Here is a 25,157-nt window from a genome sequence, read left to right on the forward strand (position 1 = left end):
TTTCCGGCAAAGCAAAAGTAAAGCAAACCAGCAAACCCACAGGAACCGAGCGCTAATCTCTGCCAAATCCGTGGGTGCTTTGTACCTTAACCATTTATACCCCTTTTCCAACTAGTTTCACACCCTCATTTATTTCTACATTTGGGCAACAAAGGCATACAAAACTTAAAAATTTAACCGGAACCAGTGGCCACGAGTTCAGTTATGCAATCCCTTATAACCGAGATGGAATTAAACTTGAATACACATGTAAAATAAATATTATTCCTAACTTATACGTAATATGTAAAATGCATTTTAAAACAATCTTTAATATAACCTAAATATAAAATAAATAACCTTTTATAAAATGGACAATTTGCAAATTCCGAGTACAACCAAAGCTTAGCTTAAGTGAGTTAAGCTACCATGAAGTCTGAGATTTTCCACTTTGTTTACAGCTCAAATTTGATAAACGAACAAACGATGCAGGCATATAAAGCTCAATTCATACAGACATAGCCACATTTATATGCCTCGCATTGTTTCGCTTTTGTAAATACAAATTGAAAAGTTGCAATCATTGCACCGTCCAAAGCAAATACACAAAGGCTGTCCATAAAACTGGGGGATGGGAAAATAAACCATTCAGCAGACAGGTGAGGAGGAGCACTTGAATGGACCCAAAAGCCCGACCCATCCAGACCAGAAGAATCACGGATTGAGAGCACAGGAGCCATAATTACTGATATGCTTTTTACTCACACCCCGATGAGCACAAAAACAGGTTACATCCTTTATTCGCAGGATGCTCCTGATGATGATGGGGATGGCGGCTCTGGATGTAATGTACAAATATGTCGGCCACTTATGTGTTCAATGTGCTTGCAAGCCAAACGGCACAAGCCCATCCGTAACGAAATTTAATGATTTATCTTTAAAATTTATATTTTTCAATTAATATTATTTTGTTAAAATATATTCTTTGTAATTACTGAGTTAATAGCAGATTAAAAAGGATTTATTTTAGCATTAAGTATAACTGTTTGACTTATTAAGTTTTTACTGTAGTTAACCAAACAACAGATTAAACGTCAATCCTGAAATATATGATTTACAACAGTTTTCTGCAAACAGCGCAATATTTAAACATAAGGATACCGAAAAGACAAATATTACTCGCTTTTCGATATTAAGCACATAAAGCATTTTTAACGAAAGGATATATTTCCGCAGGCATTTAACCATCTCCACAGATATTTACCAAATTGTAAACTTTTTAGAACGCTTCAAGATTTAATCAAAAGCAAATTAACATCACTTCCAATAGTCTTTTTTTCCTAGCAGACTATAATTCACCAATTAATAAGCTCTTATGGCCCATGGTTTTGTTTGACAAAAGAATAACAGGCAATTAAGTTAACCATAAGTTGACCACAATTAATTACCCCGATGCATAGTATGGCAAAAATAATTAACTAGTCGTTTTTTTTAAATGCAGAGAGAACTAATGAGGCATATAATGCCTATCAAGCATTTTATGCCCATATTCAATTTAAATCTGTGGAATCTCTATCAATAAGCCTGAAAATATGCAGCATTTCTGTTAAGGCTTTAAAAGCTCTCGTTGAATTTGGTTAATCAATACATTTATTCTGAATAAATGAAGGCACCATCAAGATGGAAAATCTGCAGACCAGAATTATTTGGATTATTTAATTTAATATATTATTATTATATTATAGACTATTCTCGTTAAGAAATCGTTTTAAAAAGGTTTATTTTATTTACGTATGAATAAAATGTTACAATCAAATGTTTGCAAATGATATTGCAGGCATTTTATATTGACAGTTGAAATAAATTTAGCTTATTATTGTAAGAAAACTTAAGATTTTTATTTTTTGTATTTTAACAATAAATAATTGTCAATGCAATCATGCACACCTAATACTTGTTCTCTTTCGAAATAAATACGATAAATTACGGTTGAAGAGAAAGCCGATTTCTTTGGATCTCTCAGAGATATTCTTGACGAAGTGTTACAGACTAGGGACTTAAGATTTAAGACGATGCCTAGACTAGATGGGGACAAACAGGTCTCATTTCGAAGGTTGTCCTAAAGAAAGCTTTTCAAACATGGGCATAGTTCTAATTTCAGATGGATTCACAATGAACTCCGCGTCGGGGTTATGCGGAAAATTAGGATCTGCGGCAGCAATATCGTTGACAGCTATATCATTGGAAAGGTCAATTGGCACAAAGTTCTGCTCGATATCGATTTCGTTATCCAGATCGTTTCCGATGTCCAATTCGTGATCTTGATCCTCATCCTGATCCTGTTCAAATTCAGCCCACTCATCGTTGAAGGTTTCGCTCATCACGACTGGAGTTGTAGCGACACCATCTTCGTCGTCTGAGGACTCCAATTCTTCGCGCTCCTTCTTCTCTTTCTTCTCCAAGTACTCTTTGTCCTCGTGATACTGCTCCAAATCCTCTTCATGTTTGATATCCTTTTGCACGGATGCCATCATTTCCTGCAGCTGATCCATTGTCTTCTTCTGTTCTTCCGAGAGAGTCTCCACTATTTCCTCACTGATACCAGATGCTTCGAACTCTGAGTCTGCGGGTGAGCTGGGGTCAAGTTCTGTGGTATAACTTGTGGTTGTTGGTGGAGTGGACTGTGCATCATTTTTGTGAGTTTAGTTGTGTAATGGTGCATTATGTGGGCGTGTGCGAAATAAATTAAATAAAAGTTTATATTAGCTATTGATGGTTTTCAAGGGCCGATCGGTTGGGTTAGATATTGGTTAACGTTAAGCTCAAAGAGCTCAAGGCAGCATGCAGTTTTTGGATAAAAAACTAATAAATTAATATGCCAACAAATTTTCGAAATTTCTTTATTATACCCTTGTAGAGGGTATTATAATTTCAGTCAGATGTTTGCAACGCAGTGAAGGAGACGTTTCCGACCACATAAAGTATATATATTCTTGATCAGCACCAATAGCCGAGTCTATCTAGCCATGTCCGTCTGTCCGTCTGTCCGTCTGTCCGTTTCTATGCGAACTAGTCTCTCAGTTTTAAAGCTATCGCGATGAAACTTTCCCGAAGGTCTTCTTTCTATTGCAGGTAGTACATATGTCGGAGCCAGCCGGATCGGACCACTATATCTTAAGGCTCCCAAACAAATATAAGAAAATTCATTGTAACTTTGTAGGAAGTAGGCGTTTTGATTCTTGACTACTTAAAAACAAAATTGAAATAAATCGAAACGCTGAATCTGGAATCCCTGGAACTGCACCGAGTGAGTATTCTTTTATCTACAAGGGTATATAAGCTTCGGCTGGCCGAAGGTAGCTTCCTTTCTTGTTTTTACATTACTTTTAAATGTGTTTTCATGAAGAAGCACTAACTAAATTTTATAAATTTACACGTCTGTTGGTACTCGAAAATTTTAATTTTCTTTACTTAGTAATCACCGTTTTTAAAATGAAAATGAATTGCCCTTTTATTTATATTCCATTTGAAACTCACACTATTCGCACTAGTTTATCAGTTGCCTTTGAATCTTCAACTGAGCTGCTGGCAAGTCAATCTTAAACTTTTATAACATAAATACCTTTAACAGAGACTAGAGACGAGTTGGAGCGAAAGAGATAGGCACACTAACAGCAGCTTACCAAGAAAGCTGCCTTACGAATGAGAGGCAAAATATATATCTTATCAGACTGTATTCTCTCATTTTTAGATATATTTCTCTGCTTTATGTCTTCATTCATTATTTTCGTTTTGTATTCATTGCTCAACTTGTGATTCACCTTCGTTTGCTGTTAAATCAGCATTCCCATCAGGCCCTCTCATTCACTCATGACTTGTGACGTCATATACACAATTCTTCCGCTGTAGATTTTTGTTCAATTTCTCTACAAGATCGTTAGCATTTTCTTAGAAATTTATATTATTAATGCCTATAATTTTTACACATTTGTTTATTTTTGTTCGTTGGGATCACTTGAGTTTCAGATGATTTAACGTAAGAATTTGAAAAAGGGGGTAAAGTGGAATGAAATGAAGGCAGTGGGATGGATCACTGCTGACTATTACCTTTATGCAGATTAACGGCAACTGAGTCACCTACCCAGTTTCTTGTGAATTTCTCGAGAATTCAAATTGATTGAAAATGGAATTTTTGTGGTCTGTTGCAAAAAATAAAAAATGGTAATTTACAGACCATTGAAAAGGCCAAATAGCAACAGTGCATTTGCATTTGCTTTCAATATATTTGAAATAAAAGTAATTGGTGCTAAGTTGTTAAAAGTCCGCAAATTCACAACTGTGAATTTTGTGCATTTGCATTGCTTAATTCGAAAATATTAATAAAACCCTCAGTCGTTTGTGCGTTTGTGATTATGGAACATGCTTTTTGCAAAAGCTTCAATCGCCAAATTGTTTAACAGCCTTCAACAATTTTTCAATATTTCAATGCATCTGGCAAAGGAGTTATTGCCGTTCCTCTGCCCCACCCTTCCAAACTCCCTTCCGTGTGTATTAATATTTATAACCATGAATATTAAATTCAAATAAACGCATGAGAAGCCAGGCCTCCCCCACCGCCTCCCCATTCACCCTACTCCAAACACAAACCACAACTTTCAATATCCGCGCGAGATGAAAAATAAAGTTCAACACACAAAAAATTAAAATGAAAATATAAAAACAAATCGAATGCAATTCGCAACTTGTGCGAATAGTTTTTATTTTTTCATTCCACTGGCTTCCGGTGCGGGCACGAAAATGTCACCGCTGGCATTATTTAAATTTAAAATTGCGTATTTAAACGTTGACATGTCACTTACAACTTTAAAGTTGTTAATAATTGCGCTTTACGCCGCATTGCAATTTTTTTACGGTCATTTATTAATTTCTCGCTGATTTATGCCGGCTCGCAGAAAGCAACAAAAAATTTATCCAACCGGCACTCGTCGATTTCGCCACAATAAATTCTCATAAATATAGCCCTCACCGCCCACCTGCCACGCCCACCACGAAACGGTGGGCCACCGCCCACCGCCCAAGACAAGGATTTATGCGAGCGGAGCACATGACTTTTAATAAAAATTAATTTTTATTATGGCCTAAAAGTAATTAATGGACTTGCAGCAAAAAAGGCAAGAAAAATGGTTGCATATGATGCATGTACCGCTAAATAAACGGTAACGTGTGTGACCAATTGCCGAGGTTTGGGAAAAATTGTGGGTGGCGAAAGTATGTATATAAGCCTTTTATGGAAAGTGCCCAAAAATGGTAAATCACTTTAAGTCGAAATTTTACGATGGTTTAAAGAGTAATCCTTGAATTTTTCCCTATAGATTGTCAGTAGCTACATTTTTTTTGTAAACCCTTAAAGGCGTTTAGATAAAGCGGGGAAAATTTTACCAAAAGTTTTTTTATGTTTATCAAATTTTTATTTCTAATATATAAGGTATATTAATTTAATTGTTTTATTTTAAAATGATTCATTTAAACAGAGTTTCGGTCACCAAAAAATGTAAAAAACCAATAAAAGTATATTATCAAGCTCATCAGCGAATCAGTTAAGGGAACAAAAAAATCGTAGCCCGTAAAATGAATAAACTCTTATTACCATAAACAGTAAAAAATCTCAGTAAAAACCCCTCTTAGCGTGCATTAACTTTGTCATGATTCAACTCATAACTTCATCTGTCAATTACACAACCCAGGCATATTTCAACCCCTCATCACTTTAACATTTTTTACTTATCTACCCATTTGCATAATATTTTGTTACATCCCTTTTTTCCAAGCTGTGGCCACAAACTATAATTTGTTTGCATTATTAATTTAGATGCAATGCTATAAAAAAAGGGTCAAATTACTCACAAATCCAATGAACCAATATGCATATTAAATGACTGCTGATATTAAATAGGAAGAAAAACCATCTAATTGTACAATTAAACATTTTGTCGGGTTAATAAAATATTTACGATTGCGGTTTGCACAGATTATTGGCCTGACAAATTAGCAAAACTTAATTATAGACCAAACGGAACTAAAAAAGGATTAAATTAAAAATAAGCAGCATAAAAACTAGAAAGTAGGAGCTTTAAATAAACAGAAGTAAATAAAAACTAAAAGCACACCACAACCGAACCAAATCACCAATAAGGTTTTATTTCAGTTGCATTATTCAATGTTATAATGTTTAGTAAATCAAAATAAACGCAGGCAACGTATGTATATAGTATGTACATTTGGTATTGCTTAGTTTTATGGAAAACTTTATTTAAAAAAGATTAGAAATATGTATATAGATATATTACAGGTTTATAGAAAGATCTCAATATACAATTCGCTTTATTTTAATTGGTTAGTAGAGCGCTTGCGAAGCATTTCCAGATTAAATGTTCTTCAAAAAAAGCGTGTTTCTTTGTCGTAATAAAGTTTATACCTTGGGCTCGTCAATGTCGCGCACCTCGTTATCCTGTGGCTGCTTCTCCAGCGGCTCGCGGCGATCGTCCTCGTCCTCCTCGTCGTCAAACTCCCCGACCTTAGTGGACGGGGCGGAGGTGCTGGGAGCCGCAGCAGGCTGGAAGTCGCCGCCACTGGTGTGCACTCCCTGGGCCACCTCCTCGCCACTTTCCAAAGGACGCACGTTCACCAAGCGAACCTTGAAAACACTGTTGCTGTCCCCATATACCGTCTCGTTGATCTCCACCTTGTGACCATCGACGATCTGGCGGGGAAACGGATTGGTTATTATTTACACTCAAATTAATTAAATAGATATATGTACATTGGATAAATATTTTAATACACTTAGATAATTATAAATTAAATATAGATCTGTTTTTCTTTCATGATTGTTCATCAACCACCTACCTTCACAGTGGAAGTGGTATTAGCCTTCTTGGAATCCAGTGGAATCAAGGGCCGCACTCCGAATGGGAAGCCAGAACCATTGTCATCACTGGAATCATCAGAGTCGCCAGTCCGAGAAGCTCCATCCTCACCAGATTCGCTGCCGACCACAGGCCAAAGACGGGTGCGCAGACGACGGAACAGATCTATGAAAAAACATATTTAATAAATAAATAGTTTTAAAAACAATGAATATATATAGATACTAGTATCTAACCAAAAGATACCTTTACTCAAACTTAAAAATCCACTTAGCGCAGCCTTTTTAGAATTTAATCTTAGGTTCTTGTCTACATTCTCTTTTTAGCAATTATAAGATCTGAAGTCTTTTTTAACCCTTAAACAATTTTCTAGTTAGTTTAAACTTTTAAATTATTTATCACCCTTATAAATTAAAACAAGGAAATATAAAAAGGCTCGCAAAAGTCTTGGTGAGAAAAACAGCAGGTGTCCTTGGTCTAGACTGGTCCTTGAGAAAGGAGAGACATTCCGCTGTCGTTTCTGTCTCATGCTAATGTATTTTTCAGTTTGAAAGTCCCTAATCCGTAAACGCACTAAAAAGCGTTTTCTGTGTCGCCGGCGTCTCTGTCATTTTCTTGTCTGCACTTTTGTAATCCTCAACCCCTGACTGCAACCCCTCCCAAGTCTTCTATATGTATGTCTATCTTCGCCTTAGTTCTTTGGCCTTTCCTCGTCGATTTTTTTGCGTTCTCTTCAACCTTGTCATAAATTCTTGACCGCATTGTTTGCACGACTTTGTTTTGGCCCGGTTGCTGATTGCCATTTGTCGACAAATTCATTTGCTGGCTGCATTTTAATGCGTTTAAATAGCTGCGTGAAATAGTTTACCGCTGTGGAAAAAGTTTGCCATTTATGGTTAAAAAATGTTGTTAAAAGAAGCTTTAAACTCTTATTTTGTATATAAGAATTACGCGATTCATTTTAAATCTTGCTTATGAGTTTGCGCATCCCTATATTTGATTTCTCCTTTATAAGAAACTGCTGCTGCTATATCAAAAATAATTCGCTGACAAGAAACTTCGCAGGCCACCGCAACGTTCAACTTTCTATTTGTCTATATGCCATTTTCTACGCTTCGTTATCGCTGACCCCCTACAATCTAGAAACCCCCAACCCAAAAAATATAAGACAACAAAGAGTATAACAACTTTTATGCATATACAATGCCCAGGGCTTTAGGAAGTTTTTATCCTACCCCTCGAACCGAACTCGAACGTATTAGGATAAGATTTATGAAGTTTCAGCTCCATCGTCGTCATCTGCGACGTCTTACGGTCTTAGTTAAGCAGAAATTGGCAAGAGGAGGCGCAAAACTTTTCACTTTTAATGGTCAACAGACTGGTTTGACCTACTCCACGCCCACCACCATAAATATAGAAATAAATACAAGAGCATAAATAAACTTTGTCTGGCTACAAGAACTTGACATAATATTTTGATAAATTGTTTTTCATTTCACTTCCATGGCATGGTGGGTGGGGGTAGGCAGAAATAGAGATGGAAAAGTTGAAAAGTCCCCAAAGGACAGTTGGCTAATTGACCCAGGGGATGTGCTTTTAAGCCAAGGCATTGCAACCAAAATAATAGAATACTTTAGTACTCAGCATAGTCTTGTTAAAAAATTATTTCCAAGTATATGCGATATGGATTTATAAATTATTTTCTTACTCTTAATAAGAAGTAAAAAAATAATTTATTTTATAATGATATATAAATATTTATATGCTGCAAACTCTGCTTAAAAATCACAATACTCCGCCGGATTACACTAATATTAAGTATACGTAATATGTCAACCGTTCGATCATCGTTAAGCTGAATAATAATGACGGCATTAAATGCATTCGAGACATGTAATTGCGTCGCATGCAGTTTTTGGGGCCACATTAAAAAATTGTTTAATTAATATATCATTATAAATGCCCAAGCCGATTTAACATCACATCACGCATACGCCGCATGTGACGCGCGGCACTCACCATCGAAGGAGTCGAAGAAGCCCACATTGAAGCTCGAAGGATTCGGCTGGAGGAAGGGATAACCGGAGCCCGTATCGATGACGCCGCGGAAGTTATGGAAATCCGATTCGGGCTGAGGGCGCGATGGCACTTTAATCACCTCCGCATCGTCTTGAGGGTCGTTGCGAGCTGAAAGAAAAAAAGAAGAAAAGGTTGTTTCAGTAGGAATTAAACGCTGTTAGTCATCATTAAGAGCCAAATTGGCCGGCGAAAATTGGATTGAATTAGCCAAATCAGCGGGAAACGACCCCTTTTGCCTGCCTCATTAACGCTGATTACGCAATCTTTGCTTTGCATAATTTTTCCTTTCCTCTTTTGGTCGAAGGATTATGATAATGCAAGTCCTCCTTTAACTTGACCTTTTACTGACTTCTGACATTGGGTATGTTTTGGAGAAATTTAAGATAGCATACAGTTTGATTTCAAAACAAATTTTCGCTACTTCACAAACTGGGCCAAGGTTTAATCTGAGAACCCCTAAATAACGAGTCCTTCGCCGTGATTCAGAATACGGACGGGGGAGTGCAGTCAGGTTGCAGCCGTAGATAAATTCTTCCCTCCTCCTTTCACAGTGCTACCGCTCAATCTTTTTCTCCCTCAATCTTTAGTCCTGGCATGTTGCACTTCATAAATCTCAGCAGCTGACACTGACAGCGACAACAGGCAAAACAACGCAACACAACCATCATACAACAAGTGGCCAGAGGGGGCACAAATAACACAAATCGGGGAAGAAAAGGAGCGCAGACCATGGAGCTACCCAGTATAGCGATGATCTTGATCTTTAGTAATATTATAAATTTTATTTATTTCGAGTAAAGTTCTGAGTGGTCTTATACAGCTAATATATTATTTCACAAAAAAAAAACGTCGCGGGTAAATCGATATGCGCATGGTAAATTTCTGGTATATCGTTTGTCTCGGAGATTCAAAATAGAGCAAGATAGATACATAAGTGGGAGGTAGAACCACATATTGGAATTTAAAACTGACCTTTTGATTACATTTCGAGCATATCAATTCAAAATTGATACCACATTACGTAAAATCTATCTTTCTTTCATATCAATTCATTTTCACAGTGGAAAATATAAATTTATCTTATTGAGAAAGTTTTTGAGTAGTAAACCCTGGAAAATACCTGGCCGTCACAACCCCTTCCTGAATCCAGTATACCCTTTCATATCGGACGTTTGCCACGCAACTAACGACGTTAAAAATAAGTCAAGCTGAGTTGACTCCCCTCTCCCCGACTCATCTCATCTCGGGGAAACTCTGGTCGCCTCCAGTTGGAATGAAATGTGAAATATGAAAAGCTTTATGTGCTGCGTAAAATTGCTTACGCAAAAGGCGAACGAATGTGACCCCAAGGGGTCATAGGGGAATGCGAGATACGATATGATGTCTGATTCAGGGGTGCACAAAACAAATGCACTTTTGCGGGTCCCTTTTTACGTTCGCTTTTTAAGCCGATTTATGAGAAACATACACGACGCCCGCAATATGTTTGGGTTTTTGTGGAAAAAATGTCACCACTACCCCTGCCCCCTTCTGAAGCACCCCTTAAGTCCTCCCGCCCAGCTCAAACATAAAGTGGAGCAATTGAAGAAACAAAAACAAAGACCCCAAATATGGGCCAGAGGCGCCCGGTGAAAATGGGGGTAGATTGGCAGACGTGAACAAGTGCAAATATTTACCTTTGGTGGTGCATATGAAAGGGGGCTACCTGCTGGCAAATATGCACCATGGATATATTTATTGGTGTACGGGAATGTACAGCAAGCTTATACAAAGTTATGGACATATTCCAAAAGGAGTTTTTCTGTGTATCAAAAATTTCATTGGTATATTTAGTAAGATGAAATTATATTTCCATTACTAATATTTACAATTGTCATATATTCATGTTTTCGACATTACTAAACATTTAATTTTCATGTCTTTCGCTGTTTCTTGATTTGCTGTTGCAACACATTTTAAATAGTTAGATTTTATACTAATAAAATATTGGTTAATTTAAAAAAGATAGCTGGTGATATTTCTTGAAGCTTTAAATCCAACAGTTAAAAACCAATTGCATTTTTTTTTTGTGCGCCTTTTAAGAGAATGAAAAATACAAAAGATAACCCCATCGTTCACTCCACCAACCCAACCACTCATTCATTTTTTAAAGGCTATTAATCATGCGAAACGTGGAGAACACGGAAAATATGAAAACATCTAACATGGCAGTTTCATTAATTTTCCAATAATTAAGCCCAGACAGGGGACTACAGCTTTTCTCCCGACTTTCCACATTACCACCGCTCTGCTTCTGCCTCTGCTGAATTATGGAATTAATAAAGCCAGTTGGCAGGTTTTTGGGAAGCCAAAAGGGACTGCGGAAATTTCTGCAATGCGCTGCGCTTTTGTTCTAAACACAACGAACATTTTTGTTGCTAATTATGTAAGGTTAACAAGCGACTGGGCGTGGCACTCATATATATGTATATTTTCTTTTTTTGGGCTTTCCACTTTTGTTGCCTTCCTGGGAGGCCAAAATAAAATCCCTGGCAATCGCTTGTCCTGCGTTTTATGGCGCTAATTGGCCAAGGGGCAGCAGTGGGAGTGCTGGAGTGGCTGGCTGCGTCAATTAATTAACATAATTGTACAATTTTGCATAATTTAGTGAGCAGCAATGATGATTTTGTGAACCGGACTTCTTTGTCTTGGCCCTGGAAATATCCCGAGCTCTGTGGTTGAGGCGGTTTGTTGCTAAAAATAATATCTGAGATTTGTTAAGCTTGAACTGTCAAGTATTTAGTTACAAACTAACAAATTTTCATTTAAATATTTTTACTATAATTATGTTTTTGGTTAAAATATAAAACCAATTAATGTGTTTTCTGCAATTAGATAATTATTTCTACCGAAAATTTATTTGTAGAATTTACCTACTATTAAATGCACACAAGGCAAAACAATTCGAAACATAACTGATATTCAATAACAAAGAAAATTGTTCATGTTATTTAATTAATTTAAAACATTTTACTCATTTGAAAGACACATTGATAAATTCGAGAATTTGAAGGTAATATGATATGGGAGTTTGACTAGGAATAAATGCGGAAAGATAATTGCCAACTGCCATGGTTATTTCTTCGTTGGCTGTGGAAAATTGCTGGAAAATATCAAATGCTCTTCGCATTTGCCCACTCGGAGCGCCCAAAATGGTAATTAAACCTCTGGCCAAATGTGTGGGGCTCGCTGGGATTCCATTGCATTTTGGTATCCAGGGGATGAGGCTGAGCTGGCCATCAAATTTATATTGCGGCTGTCCGGGGCAACATAGATGAGTGGCCCCAATACGCTTTTGGCCAACATACAAAATTGCAATTCGCTTTTTGGCCATCATCGATGCATGCGTTTTCAATTACTTGGACGTACGAATTGTTGATGAAATATGTGTAATACTCGCTCGCTTATTGCCGAGACAAGTTTACCGCTTTTTCACTATTCATTTGCCACTTTCCGGGTTTTCCCATTCAAAATTGCAAATTCAATTCACAAAAAAATTGATTTGCCGCTCTGGCGGTAAAACTTTTCTAATTAATATAGAAATAGTGGCGAATAAAATATGAAAAAATGATGTTGAAAATAAATACAACTTTTCAACTTTCGCTGCAGGGCATCCTCATTAAGGGTGGCCTCCCTGCCCAACCCCCTCAATTCATCTATCAATTATTTTACCATTTTGCCGCTTACAAATCAATTAAACTTTTCCAGCGAATTTTTGCCTCGACTTTGTTGCTCACTTTTGCAGTTGCATGCAATTAATGAATTTTTAATAGCCGCACTTTGGTTAATGTAAAAAGTTTTTCCCCTAATGCCTCGCGGGAAAGCGAGAGGCAGGGGCTTAGGCTACTTGTTGTTATGATTTTAGTTGCAAAAAGTTAGTTTACTATGTAAATCTTCGCAGAATCTTCTTTTTTACGCTGGGCTTCAGGCAATAACTAAAAGCGAAAAGGTAAAATTGAGAGGCTTAAGGAGTATACATAAAGTGTTTTACTAGAGTACATAAAATAGTAAAATTAATGAAGAACACGCGGCTTTTAATATATTAATTTTTTTAAAAAAATAATCGTGAAAGTAAAAATTATTATAATATGCAAATGTAATTAAGTTTAATTTCTTTTATTTACTGTAAAAATTAATTTAAATTTTAAATGATTCATCTGGAACAAAATCAAAAAATTCACCTAATTAATCGTTCACTCAGTTCTGTTCCCTCACTTTCACTGCTCCAAGAGCTTTCGCTCTTAAATTCGTATATCCGTCCCTAATTCGTTGGCCCAATCCCAATCCCGTCACAAATTAGATTCCAGCCACCCAAATCTGGAGCCATTGCAGTTGCAAGGGAGGGACAGGGACCATCAACGCCTTTAGAAGGCAGCAGGCCCGAAACCAAAACCAAATCGGAACCCAGAGAAAGGCATTTCAATCACATTCAAACATTTGTGCTCCCTTCGGCCGGAGTGTGTGGAAAGGATGTCGGGATTCCGCCTCCTGGCAAACTCGATTGTATGCAATTTGGGTTAAAATGATTTCAAATCAGTTGAAAACCACTGGCCAGAGACAGTCGGAGGAGGCCTGTCGAAGCCAAGGCAACGGGAATGGCCCAAAGGGGCGGCACATGTGGCTGGGAGTGGGCGGGGCCCGAGTGCAGACTTGTGTCACGTTCAAGAACTCTAAACAGGAGGAAAATTAGTTTGATGCCTCGCACACAGACGCATATCTACGACACTTGAGGGCCTGAAGTGGGGGTTCATGGGGCAAATGTCAACAGCAGTCGAGGCGAAAGTGAAATCAAAGCCAGCTTTCGAGCTGCCCACTGCCACCCACTGACAGCCCCAATCGAGTGAAAGTGCAGACTGAAGCTTAGTTGCTGTCATTCTCCAAGTGAAATGCCATTCAATTGACCTGCGTGATTGTGTGTGCTGCTATTTTGCTAGCACGCATTGATCACTCACTAAAAGAAAAATATATTTGAAAGTCGTTCTAAAGTCATTTGTAAAAAGTGTAGCTTGTAATTTGAAACATTTAAGTTTATCAATAAAATCTTTCACAGAGATTTAGGAAAGAAAGTGTACATTTAAGTACTTTCCTAGGTTATCTTTTGAAAATGAATATTGAAAATAAAAAACATCTGTAGATCTGTAAGTTATTCAATATATAAAAAAAGGAAGAAATACTTGGATTTGTTGACGCTTAAAATACTTTTAAGCTTATTTTCCTACAAGTAATCATAATTTTTGCTAAATTGGATATTTAATAAATTTTGCTCAGTGCAAATCCCACGCACATGTTATCATCTCCTTCCAATCACAGTTCGGTTCGACGAAAAAGAAAAGTTTAACAAATGATGGACGTGCAGAACCCCTTCGCAAAGTGCACATATCGCTCCGGTCTGAGCTTTGGAAAAACGAAAACGAAATTAGTTTAACGTCTGAACCCCTAGCTAACCGTCCTGAGTCCCGCACCCCGGCCAACCCCCTTTTAGGGGCGGCTGTCTGTCTGCTTGCTATCAATTCTAATTACAAATGTCAACAATGATTTTTCGGCCATCCCCTTGATGGGCGAGATGTGCGATGACGTTAGCTTTTGAGGATGGGGGCTTGACACCCAATCCCGACTAAATCGATGGGGGTATATGGGGGTCGGGGGGCCACTGGGTGCCTTGATTAATGTGACGCGTTGCAACAACAGCTGGGGCCCCACAGGGGTCTCGTTTCACGGTTGTCTCCATTCTATTGCCCACTCTTTGGGTTCGAGTGCACTCAAAGAATATTGGCTATATTATAGAACTGTTAAACGTTAAGATACAAATTAATAAAAACAAAATATAATGTGCTTTAATCACTGAAGTACTACTTTAAAATTTAATTATGTTATTAAAATGATTTATTAGTGTAAAAATGTACGCGACTTTTAAAAAACTCAAAGAAACAAATAATAAATTTATAAATTTTAAAATAATAGTTATGTATTTTGCGTTTAATAAAAAGTTAAATTGCAGCATACATTTCGAATTCCTACAACTACATTCAACCAGGATTTATTTTAAGTGCATGTTTCAGAGTGTGGCGGATGCGCTGCCTATTAGAGGATGCGGTGCAGTTCTAGTTATCTGCATGGTTATTTCACTCTGTCTACAATTGATTGGCAGTCGCGTTGAGTGGCGACTCCATATGAGGCTGTGATAAGTTGGGGAACAGCCAGAAGAATGGGTTGTGACAGATTCGAGTTATATGGCTGAGTGGGGGCTTCAATGGGTTGGCTGGCCAATGGACAAAATGGCTGGACTGGGGATGTTAATGACTTGAGTGGAGATAACAAATTCGATTTAGTGGATAGCTCAATGCGGAATTACGAAACAAATTGTCGAGATTACATTTAGCAGACTTTAAAAGCTAGACGTCGAGTACGTATAAGTTGAAAATATTTATAGTTTAAGTTAATATTCTCATAATTCATAATCATCTGATTCCTCGCCCTCTTTTAGCTTACAATACAGATTCATTACCCAAACAAACAAATAACTTGATGAATCAATCTTTCAACAACCCCATTTCTTGTGCTCCGTAATAAGAGTGAAATAAAATAAAGATTTGCATGACAAACCCACTTTTACGTGCCCACAGATGGCAATAAGGAAGTCGGGAAAGAACCGCTAAGCAAAACAAAACGAAATAAATATAAAATCAAATTTAATTCAATTAATTTTGGGTCGGTAGGTCAGATTGTAACGCCCACTCGCCCCATTTCTTGCCCACCTCCAACTTATCCTACAAGTCAAGTCAGGTGCTGCGTTCATTTTTCATTTCTCTCCCCACTTCATTTGCATTTTGGGAAAACAAAAACAAAACGCGAGCTGAGCCTAAAACCAAACAGGAGAAAAAACACTTTGAATGTAACTGTGGGGAGCACTGAGAGAAAAAACCTTATCCATACATTTTCAAATTTAAATGTATAAAATGTAAATATTTGTGGGATTGAACCTATCTTTAAAAATTATTAAGAAGTTTGTAAATCTTTCTAATAGTACGTTAAATTTTGATTCTGGAATAAAGGTCAAGGGCCAACCTTATTTTTTTTCAAACTGTTATAAATATTTTAAAAAAAATTTTAACACGTTTTTTTAAAAAAAATTGTTTATTTATACAAGTAAATTTAATTTGTTAATATTAATGTTAAAGTAATAGTTAAAAAATATTAAATATCATTTGACTGAAACTATAAAATGGAAATGTTTTTAAATTATTAGTACCAGCACATTTAACTTATTAAATATACCTACAAAACATAAAGAGGCGCGTTAGGAATCAGGTTTGGGATCAGATTTAATAATTTCTCCCTGTGTAATATATCTGTCTCGCTCTCTCCCTTGGGAACTCTATCCCCGGTTGCCAAATGTGACAATCGTGTCACGTACTCAATGTTCTGGAAGATTGAACGTTACGTTTGTCGCGTTTAAAATGAGTTTTTTCATCTGAATTTGATTTTGATTGTTTGGTCCCGGACACGAAGCGCTCCGCCCTTTTTCCCCACCCAGCTCGGAAATTGTTGTTGTCATATCGTCGCCACATGCAACAAATTATTCTGGAAAGCAGCAGCAGCAAAAATGAAATTGCCAAAAAGTAAAATTGTTTAATTTTAGGCTTTCCCCGGCCATTGTCTGCCTCAGCCTTCATTATTTCTGTTGGATCAAGAATCATTTTTGCCGCCGTGTACGTGCAGAAAATTTGTAAAGAATGAAAAAGCGTTCGGATTTGATTTCTGGGCTTGATTTGTAAATGGTTTTGCGTCGACGGCGAGGGGAAATGGGGAGGGAAGTGTGGCAGGTGCTGCAATTGTTAATGATTTGTGTGTCTGAGTCTGGCCTGAATGAATATGAGTCTCGGTCTGAAAGCTTTCACTTTAAATTTAGCTTCAAATTGCAATCGATGGAGCAGAACACTGGGCTACAAAATACTTGTAAGCAATATATTTAAAATTATAAATGAGAATTAGCGTAGAAAACATTTCAAGAATGCCGATATTTTAAATCTTTAAATATTTTGAACTATTTTATTAATTAATCAGTTGATGTCCACAAAAGTTGTCAATTATTTGAGCAGCTTAGTGTTGGGCGTTCTGAGAATTCGAAGAAGTGTTCCAATTACGTCTTGATATGCTCAAATAAATCCCAAAACCTCTCCACACGAGCCGCAATTTTGGCAGCCATCCAAATGATTCCTCGGTTTCTTGGGCTTTGCCAGATATGCAAAATTTTCATAAATGCCACAGCCAGCAGGGCTTGTGGGTGAGGCCCTGAACATGATTTACGATTACTAAACTACTTAATGTTAATCAATTGTGCAACAGACTCATGACGATGATGGGCACAATTTGTTGGACAGATAATTGCGGCAGACACTTTGTGCAATCATTGCAAATGTTGCATGGTGACAATGCCGCATGCAAATGCAAATCAATCCGAAGCGGGGTAGATGAAGGAAAACCCAGGGATAAGGAGGAAATGGGAGTTGAATTTCGCATATTTTTGGTTGGCTGCAAAAACCGCAAATTGCTATTAACGAAAATCTAATCATAACCGGAAATTAATTTGACAGGAATCTCATTAAATTTACAGCCATACCAGAAGGACATATGGCAGCAGCTGCTGACGGGTTCAGGACTCCGAACCCATTCGCATTTTGAAACCCCAGGCCCCCTTCCAGCCCCATTCAATCCTAATTCGCCAGCCACAAATCCCCTTTTGGCAAATCGTTTAAAGCTGCATTGCGTTGACATTGCAACTGCCAGCTGAGTATTTGAGTAATGTACGGGATTTCATTATAATATACAATTATTCCCGTGCGTTTTGAAGTTCACACGATGGTTGAGGTCGTGAATTGGGAGATATAAGTTGGTTGAAATACTTTAAAAAAATTATAAAATATTATAAAAATAATTTTTAAAAATCTTAAAAGTATCTTTTCTTTATTTATTTCGTTGTACATTTAAGTCATATATACAAGGATTAATAAATAATTAAAAACTTAATACACTCTTCTTATTAAGTCACTGTAAACTGAATCTCGACAAAATTCCCCAAGCCGAAAATGATAACTTCTGGTTAATTACAGAGACTCCATTCCGCATAACCATCTTCGAGCGATTGTTCCCTGTTAATTCCCCCAGTTTGTGCTGACTATGAGCAACTGGCTCTGCCTCTGCCGTCGACTGCCTTCTGTAATTTATTTCTGATTTTGGGTTTGCGCCATGCGTGGCTGAGCATTAGAGGCGCTTGCACATTTTGCCAGCACATAAATTAACATAAAGAGGCGGCAAACTGAGAGGTGAGAGGGGCCGGAGGTCGGGGGGCGGGGCAGAGTGGGCTGGGTGACGTCTGATAGTAGGGGGTAACCCCCCGGGGAGGCCTTGCAGCGATTACGTGACATTGAACCAGAGCCAAAGTGGCCCATTCTGATGGTCTGGCTGCTGTTGCAGTAGTTCTCAATCACAGACGACGAGAGTTTGAGTCACTATCTAATTGGACAGAGGCGGCGACAAGGGGGGCATTTAATCCCTTCGTGACATCTGACAATTGCAATTCAGCTGGTGATCCATTGAGAGTCCAGAGTCTACAAAGTCCGCCGGTCTATTGTCTCACGGGCGTATTGTTGGCAGTTCATTGTTGATTAGGCAAATACTATACAACAAAAAAATGCCTAACTAAGCTTTTAGTTTATTTTTACAGCTGCCGATGACTCATGGATCGTTAAGTAAGGTCTCATAAAAATTATCTAGTTTTTCCACATCGGATACGAAGAGTATTATGAACATTTAAATGAATATTTTGTGGCAGAGAACTAGTTACAAATTTCGCAACCAAAATGTATATGCCTTTTGCTTGATTTATATGATTCTTTAACAAATAATAAGTCAATAAATAAAATAAAAATAAAAGGGAACTCATTTATTAATATTTAAGCTGTATAATTTTTACTAATATTAAAATATGTAATATTATAGCAACTTTTTCCTCAATTGACACAAAAGCACACACATTCAAGGATCAAATTCTAATTATTTGTACTTTTTTTTGGCTAGGCGTGCATGGGTTTCCATTGAGAGTGATTAATCATTTGACTGACAAACGAAACAAAATTAACAACCCTTTAGTTTCCTATCTATTGACATGCAAACATTACAATTTAAAGCGGTACAGTTTATATATGTATGTATTTAAAATTAAATTAAATAATTCAAAAAAATTGAACGTCTGTAAAAAGTGATAATATAAAAATAAAATGTACTTATATTTGTTTTTAATAGCATGTTAAATATTAATTTAAATATTTGATTCAGAGAAAAGTAAAAATAAGTTTTCATAAAGTGCCAAACTGTTGATTTGTTATTCTGTCAATTAGTCTAAAAAAATGCTAAGTCCGAGTCTCGGACTCCGAGACAAAATGTCTTTGAAATAATAAACCAATTAAAGTGTACAGTTCAAATTCCAAAAAACAATTTCATTTAATTTGTATGTAGCTTTTGCTCGTCGGTTTTGTTGTTTTCATTTAATTTGTAATTCGTTTGTGCAAAGCTCAATTTATTTGGTTTCTTTCAGTTAAGTCACCGCAAAAGTCCAAAATTCCAAAGCAAGAAGATGAAGGCAAGTAAAGTCAATTTAAATTAAGACACTGAATTTTAAGCATTTTATTTAGTTAGCAAAAGTGTTTTCTATTTAAACGATTTGTTCATTTAATTGACTTTGGTTTCGAAGCTTTGATTTAATAAGCCTTGTCTGACGAGGTTAAATAAACAAATAATCGGCTTGAATTTGTGGGGAGAATTTAGTATTTTAAATATATTTTTGTGATCAACTTTTTGTTAATTTTCAATTATATTCTGACCACAAATTAAAAAAACTAACTTAAGTTCTTCTTTATTTAAAACAATAGTAATAATTAGTAAAAATATTATCGGTTGATTAGGTCCTTCAATTAAACCTCATTAATTGCTGCTTTCTCTGTTTTGTCAACAATTTTCCGTAATCAGCTTAGCGCTGAAAATATATTTCCACTTCATAACAATTGCCACTGATTTAGACCAGACACAAAATGCTAATTATCTGACCATTATTCATCATACAATTTAACCAAAATATTTGTAAAGGCCCAAAAATTAACTTCAATTTGCATAAATAAATATCCCTCTAAATTAAACAAATTGCCTGGTCATTCAGCAACAAATGCCAACAATGAAAAATAAAAATAATAATTTACCGATAATTTTCATAATTGTTTTGAGTTTTATTACTCCACGCATAGTTCCACGTATGAAGGGGCAGCAATAAAAATACAAAAAGTGATTTATGCGAACATGCAATTGCAATTTGTTCTGGGGCAGAGAAAGACATTCCCTGGAAAAAGGCCTTAAAAGCGAATTATGGCCATAATTAACCCAATTCTTTTGGCCATGGGACACCGACATGGAACGTTGTCATAAAAACAAAATTAAGAAAAATAAGAAAAGAAACCAAGCAGAGAAAAATGCTCAAGAATTTTACTTGCAATCATGCCGAGAAATGGAACGGGGTAAAAAGACAGAACTTGAGTGTATAATATTCACATACGAGTTCGTTCAACCAATCTTAAGTTAAGTGAAAGCTGCATATACCCAATAAAAATAAGAGGTATAAAGATACCAATATATTTTAGAGCTGGAGAAAATTAGATGCCTCAGATGTAAATATTCAAATTAAAACTTATAAATAAGTATTAAACAAGCAGAAACAGATAAATCCAGTTTTTCCACATCTCTAGTAGTTTAATTTTTATGTTAACTATTTTAATTGAGCCTAATTTTATGCCAAGCTTATTCTGACGGAAAACAATGGAATAAATAACTGAATATTCAAATCTTAATCTGATTATTAATTTATCCCGGTAAGAAACAGTTGTTTCAAATTCTTAAACCAATAAAATGTATTTGTAATAAATTACTCAGAATACCCTTTAATTTTTAAATAATAAATCAGCAAACTGTCGGCATTCTCATCAATTTACCACTATAATTTTAAGCACTCATTGCAAAGATGAATCTCAAGCAACCTTTTGCCAAAAAAATAAGGAATTTACGAGTGTTGCATACAATTTTCATATTCCTTGCAAATGATTTGGACTGCACCGAATTTGACAACTTCAAGTGGCTGTGGCAGCTGCCAACCCGCTGCCACGCCCACTCCCAGCAGCCGCCCATCATCTGCAATTCACTGGCAGCTTCTTCAGCAATTTATGCATTCAAGTAGCAGCCAAAGGCAGCGAACAGCAAACGCTGATGATGACAATAAGGACGCCGAATCTCTGAATCTCTGATGCTGCGCCGCGCTTCCGAGAGCCCCTGATATTTTATTTTGCCATTTGTAGTTACTTGTGTATCTGTAAGATGCATTTGGCTGATTGTCAAGTGCCTCGCTTTGTTATCAGGACGCTGCCATCATTATCCGGGAGTGGGAATCGACTTTAAGCTCCAAGCATCCGTAGAATAGAGTTAAATGACTTTTTAAGATCAATAAATATTTTATTTACTTTCCAAAGCAAAATGTTCTGCGAGCAATACAATTTTATTTATTTAATTCAAATGAAAATATTTATATACTAGCATTGTTGTTATAAAGTCTTGGCTTAGTTCCCAATTATTCGGAAATGATCTTTCAGATTCTACCAGAATGATCCAGAACACCAAAGAATTAAATTACTCCTATAGGAATTCCCCATCTCTTATCAATTTTCTTTGTTAATAATGTCAAAAGGTTGTCGCTGTTTTTCTTAAACAATCATATTCCATTATCACTCAGAGTAGACAGGAATGTGCGGAAGCGATGCTAAAGTTTTCTGATTATCCGATTAATAAGGATTTATGCATTTATTTATTATTTAATCCACTCTTGACTCTTTTAAGCTTTTTTCCCCTTGAAAGGGTTTATTTAATTATACTCAATGGAGTGGTTATGAAACTGTTAACCTTGGGTGTATTAATCAATAATAATAAAAATTTCTTTCCAAATTTAAAAGATCGGTTCCCTGTGATATTTTTTAAGGGCTTTTACTCACCTGGCAATGTTAAGACTCCGCTTAGGGCCAACACGGTCACCAGTACTCCAAGCATCAGCTTCATTTTTATTTAGATTTTCTTGCTTCTCACACACTTAAAGTTATTTACTAGAATTTAGTCTGTGTTTGTTTAGGGTTCAGAGTTGTTAAAACGTTGATGTAGACCGGCGACCAGATTCGATTCTGTTCTGTGTGGAAAGGCAAACAATCGTCAAATGCGCTTAAATGATTTGAGGAAGCGGCAAATAAACGGCAAGCGAGTGACTGAGAAGCCGAGTGAGTGAATTGCTCTCTCACTCTCCCTCTCACTCAATTAGTCGGTGGGTTTATAAATATACATGTATTCTAAATGGACAGCCAAGTGTTGTGGGAAGAACGCTCTACCGTGCCGGTTGACGGTGTGCAATAATCGGGGACACCACTGTATTGGATGCAGCGTATGAGTAATATTTCGTAGCTCTTTTTTAAAAACTATTCTTGTATAAAATATATTTAACAAGGCATCAAAAAATTTATAAAAACCAAATAAGAAAAGGAAATTAATTTAGATAAAATAAACTACAATTTAAAAAAATATAAATATATACATACCTACATTCAGAAAAATATAAGAATTCAGAAAAATATTAAAACAAAAATAACAAAATACTTTAAAATTTAAATTCTTTAAAATAATAAAATAAATAAAAAAAATTTCGATTGGAAGAGTATTTAGACGACTCTGTGCCAACCTTAGCCTAGCGTAAATTTAGTTGGGTTTTCAATTTACTTAATCAGTTTTTGTCTATGCTTCGTTAACTGCACGCGGCTTCTCTATTCCTCTATATTTTTATTTCATTCTCTAACCGTGTCCCTGTCACAGTTGCTGAATGTTTTCTCTACTCTACGTTTTATTCGCAATTCGTATTTTGAATTCCACTTCGATTGCATTGACTGGAATTATGTCAATTTGACGAGTGCTTAAATCACCTGTTCAACAAGCTTGGTGTAGAGTTCAAGGTGGTCGTTTCTGTAAACAAAAAGCTCATTTGCCTATTTCTCAATAGGGAAACTATCGAGAATTTTCTTCCAAGGAAATGAAAACGGAGCTATAGGTTAAACAGAGGGGCGATTCTGTGTAATTAAATGGTTATGATTAAGTGCTTCTTGTTAATTCCCCAGATAAGGCAGTCACGCCTTGATTGAGCCGGGTTCAATCACGACTTAGCTAACGTTAGTGCCAAAGATCGGCATTTTATTGGGAATCGTTATGGGAGGTTCGATTATGAAAGATCTTTTTGACATATATTACACGGGAGGACTTACAATAGTCACTCATTAATCATCAGTAGTAAAAACAAAGTATAAAATTAAATTATATAGAGTCAAAATCTGCCAAGTGGGCCACCCCTGTTCCGAAGGTCCGATTTTCATCGAACTTTTTTACTTTTCCGGTTCACAACGAAAATATAAGAACTTCATTTGAACGGTTTTGCGAAATTTTGAGTTTTACCGGAGTTATAGGGGTCAAAACATGGCATTTTTGACACTTTTTCGAAAAAGTTGCACTCAGTCAAAAATTCATAACTTCGGAACGGTAAGAGATATCTTTATGATGTTTTCACTAATCGCTCAAGAATTATTATGGCTTTCCATAAAAAAATTTAAAAAAAAATTCAAAATTTATTTTCTTAAAAATAAATCAACATTTTTTTTTAGTTTTTATTTTTTTCAGTGTTCTTCACCAGCTATAGAGTTTAAAACCATTTGAAAATGAAGTTTGATTCATTACGAAAAAGATCAAAAAAAAAAAAAGAGGGGCCCGGACAAAGGTTTTTCGCAATATCGATTTGAAGAAGGGCGCACAGCGGTTTTCCATACAAAAACGGCTTGCTCGTGAAAATTGGCTGGTCAACACATGCCGTTGCGCGCGTAGCGTCAGCCGACTGCAGCTGTCAATGACGCACTTTTTGTCGTTTTGTATGGGAATCCGCTGTGCGCCCTTCTTCAAATCGATATTGCGAAAAACCTTTGTCCGGGCCCCTCTTTTTTTTTTTTTGATCTTTTTCGTAATGAATCAAACTTCATTTTCAAATGGTTTTAAACTCTATAGCTGGTGAAGAACACTGAAAAAAATAAAAACTAAAAAAAAATGTTGATTTATTTTTAAGAAAAAAAATTTTTAATTTTTTTTTAAATTTTTTTATGGAAAGCCATAATAATTCTTGAGCGATTAGTGAAAACATCATAAAGATATCTCTTACCGTTCCGAAGTTATGAATTTTTGACTGAGTGCAACTTTTTCGAAAAAGTGTCAAAAATGCCATGTTTTGACCCCTATAACTCCGGTAAAACTCAAAATTTCGCAAAACCGTTCAAATGAAGTTCTTATATTTTCGTTGTGAACCGGAAAAGTAAAAAAGTTCGATGAAAATCGGACCTTCGGAACAGGGGTGGCCCACTTGGCAGATTTTGACTCATAATGTAATCAAAAACCAATTCAAAGGTAGTACGCAACATTTGAACTTGAATTCATTAAGAATTTTTCTATCTTTCAAAAATTATCCCATTAGTTTGTTTAAAATTATAAATCTTTCAAGGTCCCACAAATTGGCAAGTAAAATCTTTTTATAGTATTTTCAATGCCTGATAATTTTGGAAATAATTTGTTTATGCTGAGCGTAGCATAAAAGTTAGCACAAGTAAATATTTCGCAAACAAATGGGTGAAAATTAGGGGGTAAATTGTTGCGCAGACAGCTTAAACAATCTTTAAATTGTTTGTTTGTAAACATTTTCGTCAGAGCCGAAGCGGAAATCGCTCACACACACAATTCAAATCACATTCACATGCCGACACCCGCGAATTTGCATAAACTTATTGTTGTTACCGGTGTCATACAGTTATTTCTGTAGGTCGCTTGAATCACTCGATTCTAAAGATCGGAAAAGAACGCGCGATCTTCAACGTGCGTTGGCTTTAATGAAATATTTCGGACTAAACGGTTGCGTACGATTTTGGCTTTATTTATACCAGCGCACGTCGCTGGCACAAAAAAGAGAGATTGAGAAGA

The 25,157-nt window shown here is 36.3% G+C and overlaps 1 protein-coding gene across 3 annotated transcripts; it reads right to left on the reverse strand.

The window, feature by feature from the left end:
• Window positions 1-1,781: 1,781 nt before the first annotated feature.
• vir-1 (virus-induced RNA 1) lies at window positions 1,782-25,083 on the reverse strand. Of its 3 annotated transcripts, XM_017156625.3 has the most exons (6): window positions 24,986-25,083; window positions 22,106-22,293; window positions 8,925-9,092; window positions 6,886-7,070; window positions 6,455-6,739; window positions 1,913-2,660 (listed from the first exon to the last, which is right to left on the reverse strand). In XM_017156625.3, exons 2-6 carry the CDS (start codon window positions 22,167-22,169, stop codon window positions 2,082-2,084), a joined length of 1,281 nt encoding a protein of 426 aa, XP_017012114.2. In that variant the 5' UTR covers window positions 22,170-22,293; window positions 24,986-25,083; the 3' UTR covers window positions 1,913-2,081. The 3 variants fall into 3 exon arrangements, with proteins under 3 accessions (XP_070068323.1, XP_070068327.1, XP_017012114.2); XM_070212222.1 differs by lacking the exons at window positions 6,455-6,739; window positions 6,886-7,070; window positions 8,925-9,092; window positions 22,106-22,293; window positions 24,986-25,083 and adding an exon at window positions 3,517-3,600 and having other exon boundaries at window positions 1,782-2,660; XM_070212226.1 differs by lacking the exons at window positions 6,455-6,739; window positions 6,886-7,070; window positions 8,925-9,092; window positions 22,106-22,293; window positions 24,986-25,083 and adding an exon at window positions 3,517-3,546 and having other exon boundaries at window positions 1,782-2,602.
• Window positions 25,084-25,157: the final 74 nt, after the last annotated feature.

This window comes from Drosophila takahashii, chromosome 2L, assembly GCF_030179915.1.
Source record: "Drosophila takahashii strain IR98-3 E-12201 chromosome 2L, DtakHiC1v2, whole genome shotgun sequence".
Lineage (NCBI taxonomy): Eukaryota > Metazoa > Arthropoda > Insecta > Diptera > Drosophilidae > Drosophila > Drosophila takahashii.

Excerpts from the sequence above, each read along its gene's own strand:
- vir-1 (XM_017156625.3), bottom strand. The coding sequence starts at position 22,169 with ATGAAGCTGATGCTTGGAGTACTGGTGACCGTGTTGGCCCTAAGCGGA. Across the intron at positions 7,071-8,924 it reads CTTCTTCGACTCCTTCGATG|ATCTGTTCCGTCGTCTGCGC; the intron begins GTGAGTGCCGCG and ends GTTTTTTCATAG. Across the intron at positions 2,661-6,454 it reads GCGACATTGACGAGCCCAAG|TCCACTCCACCAACAACCAC; the intron begins GTATAAACTTTA and ends AATGATGCACAG.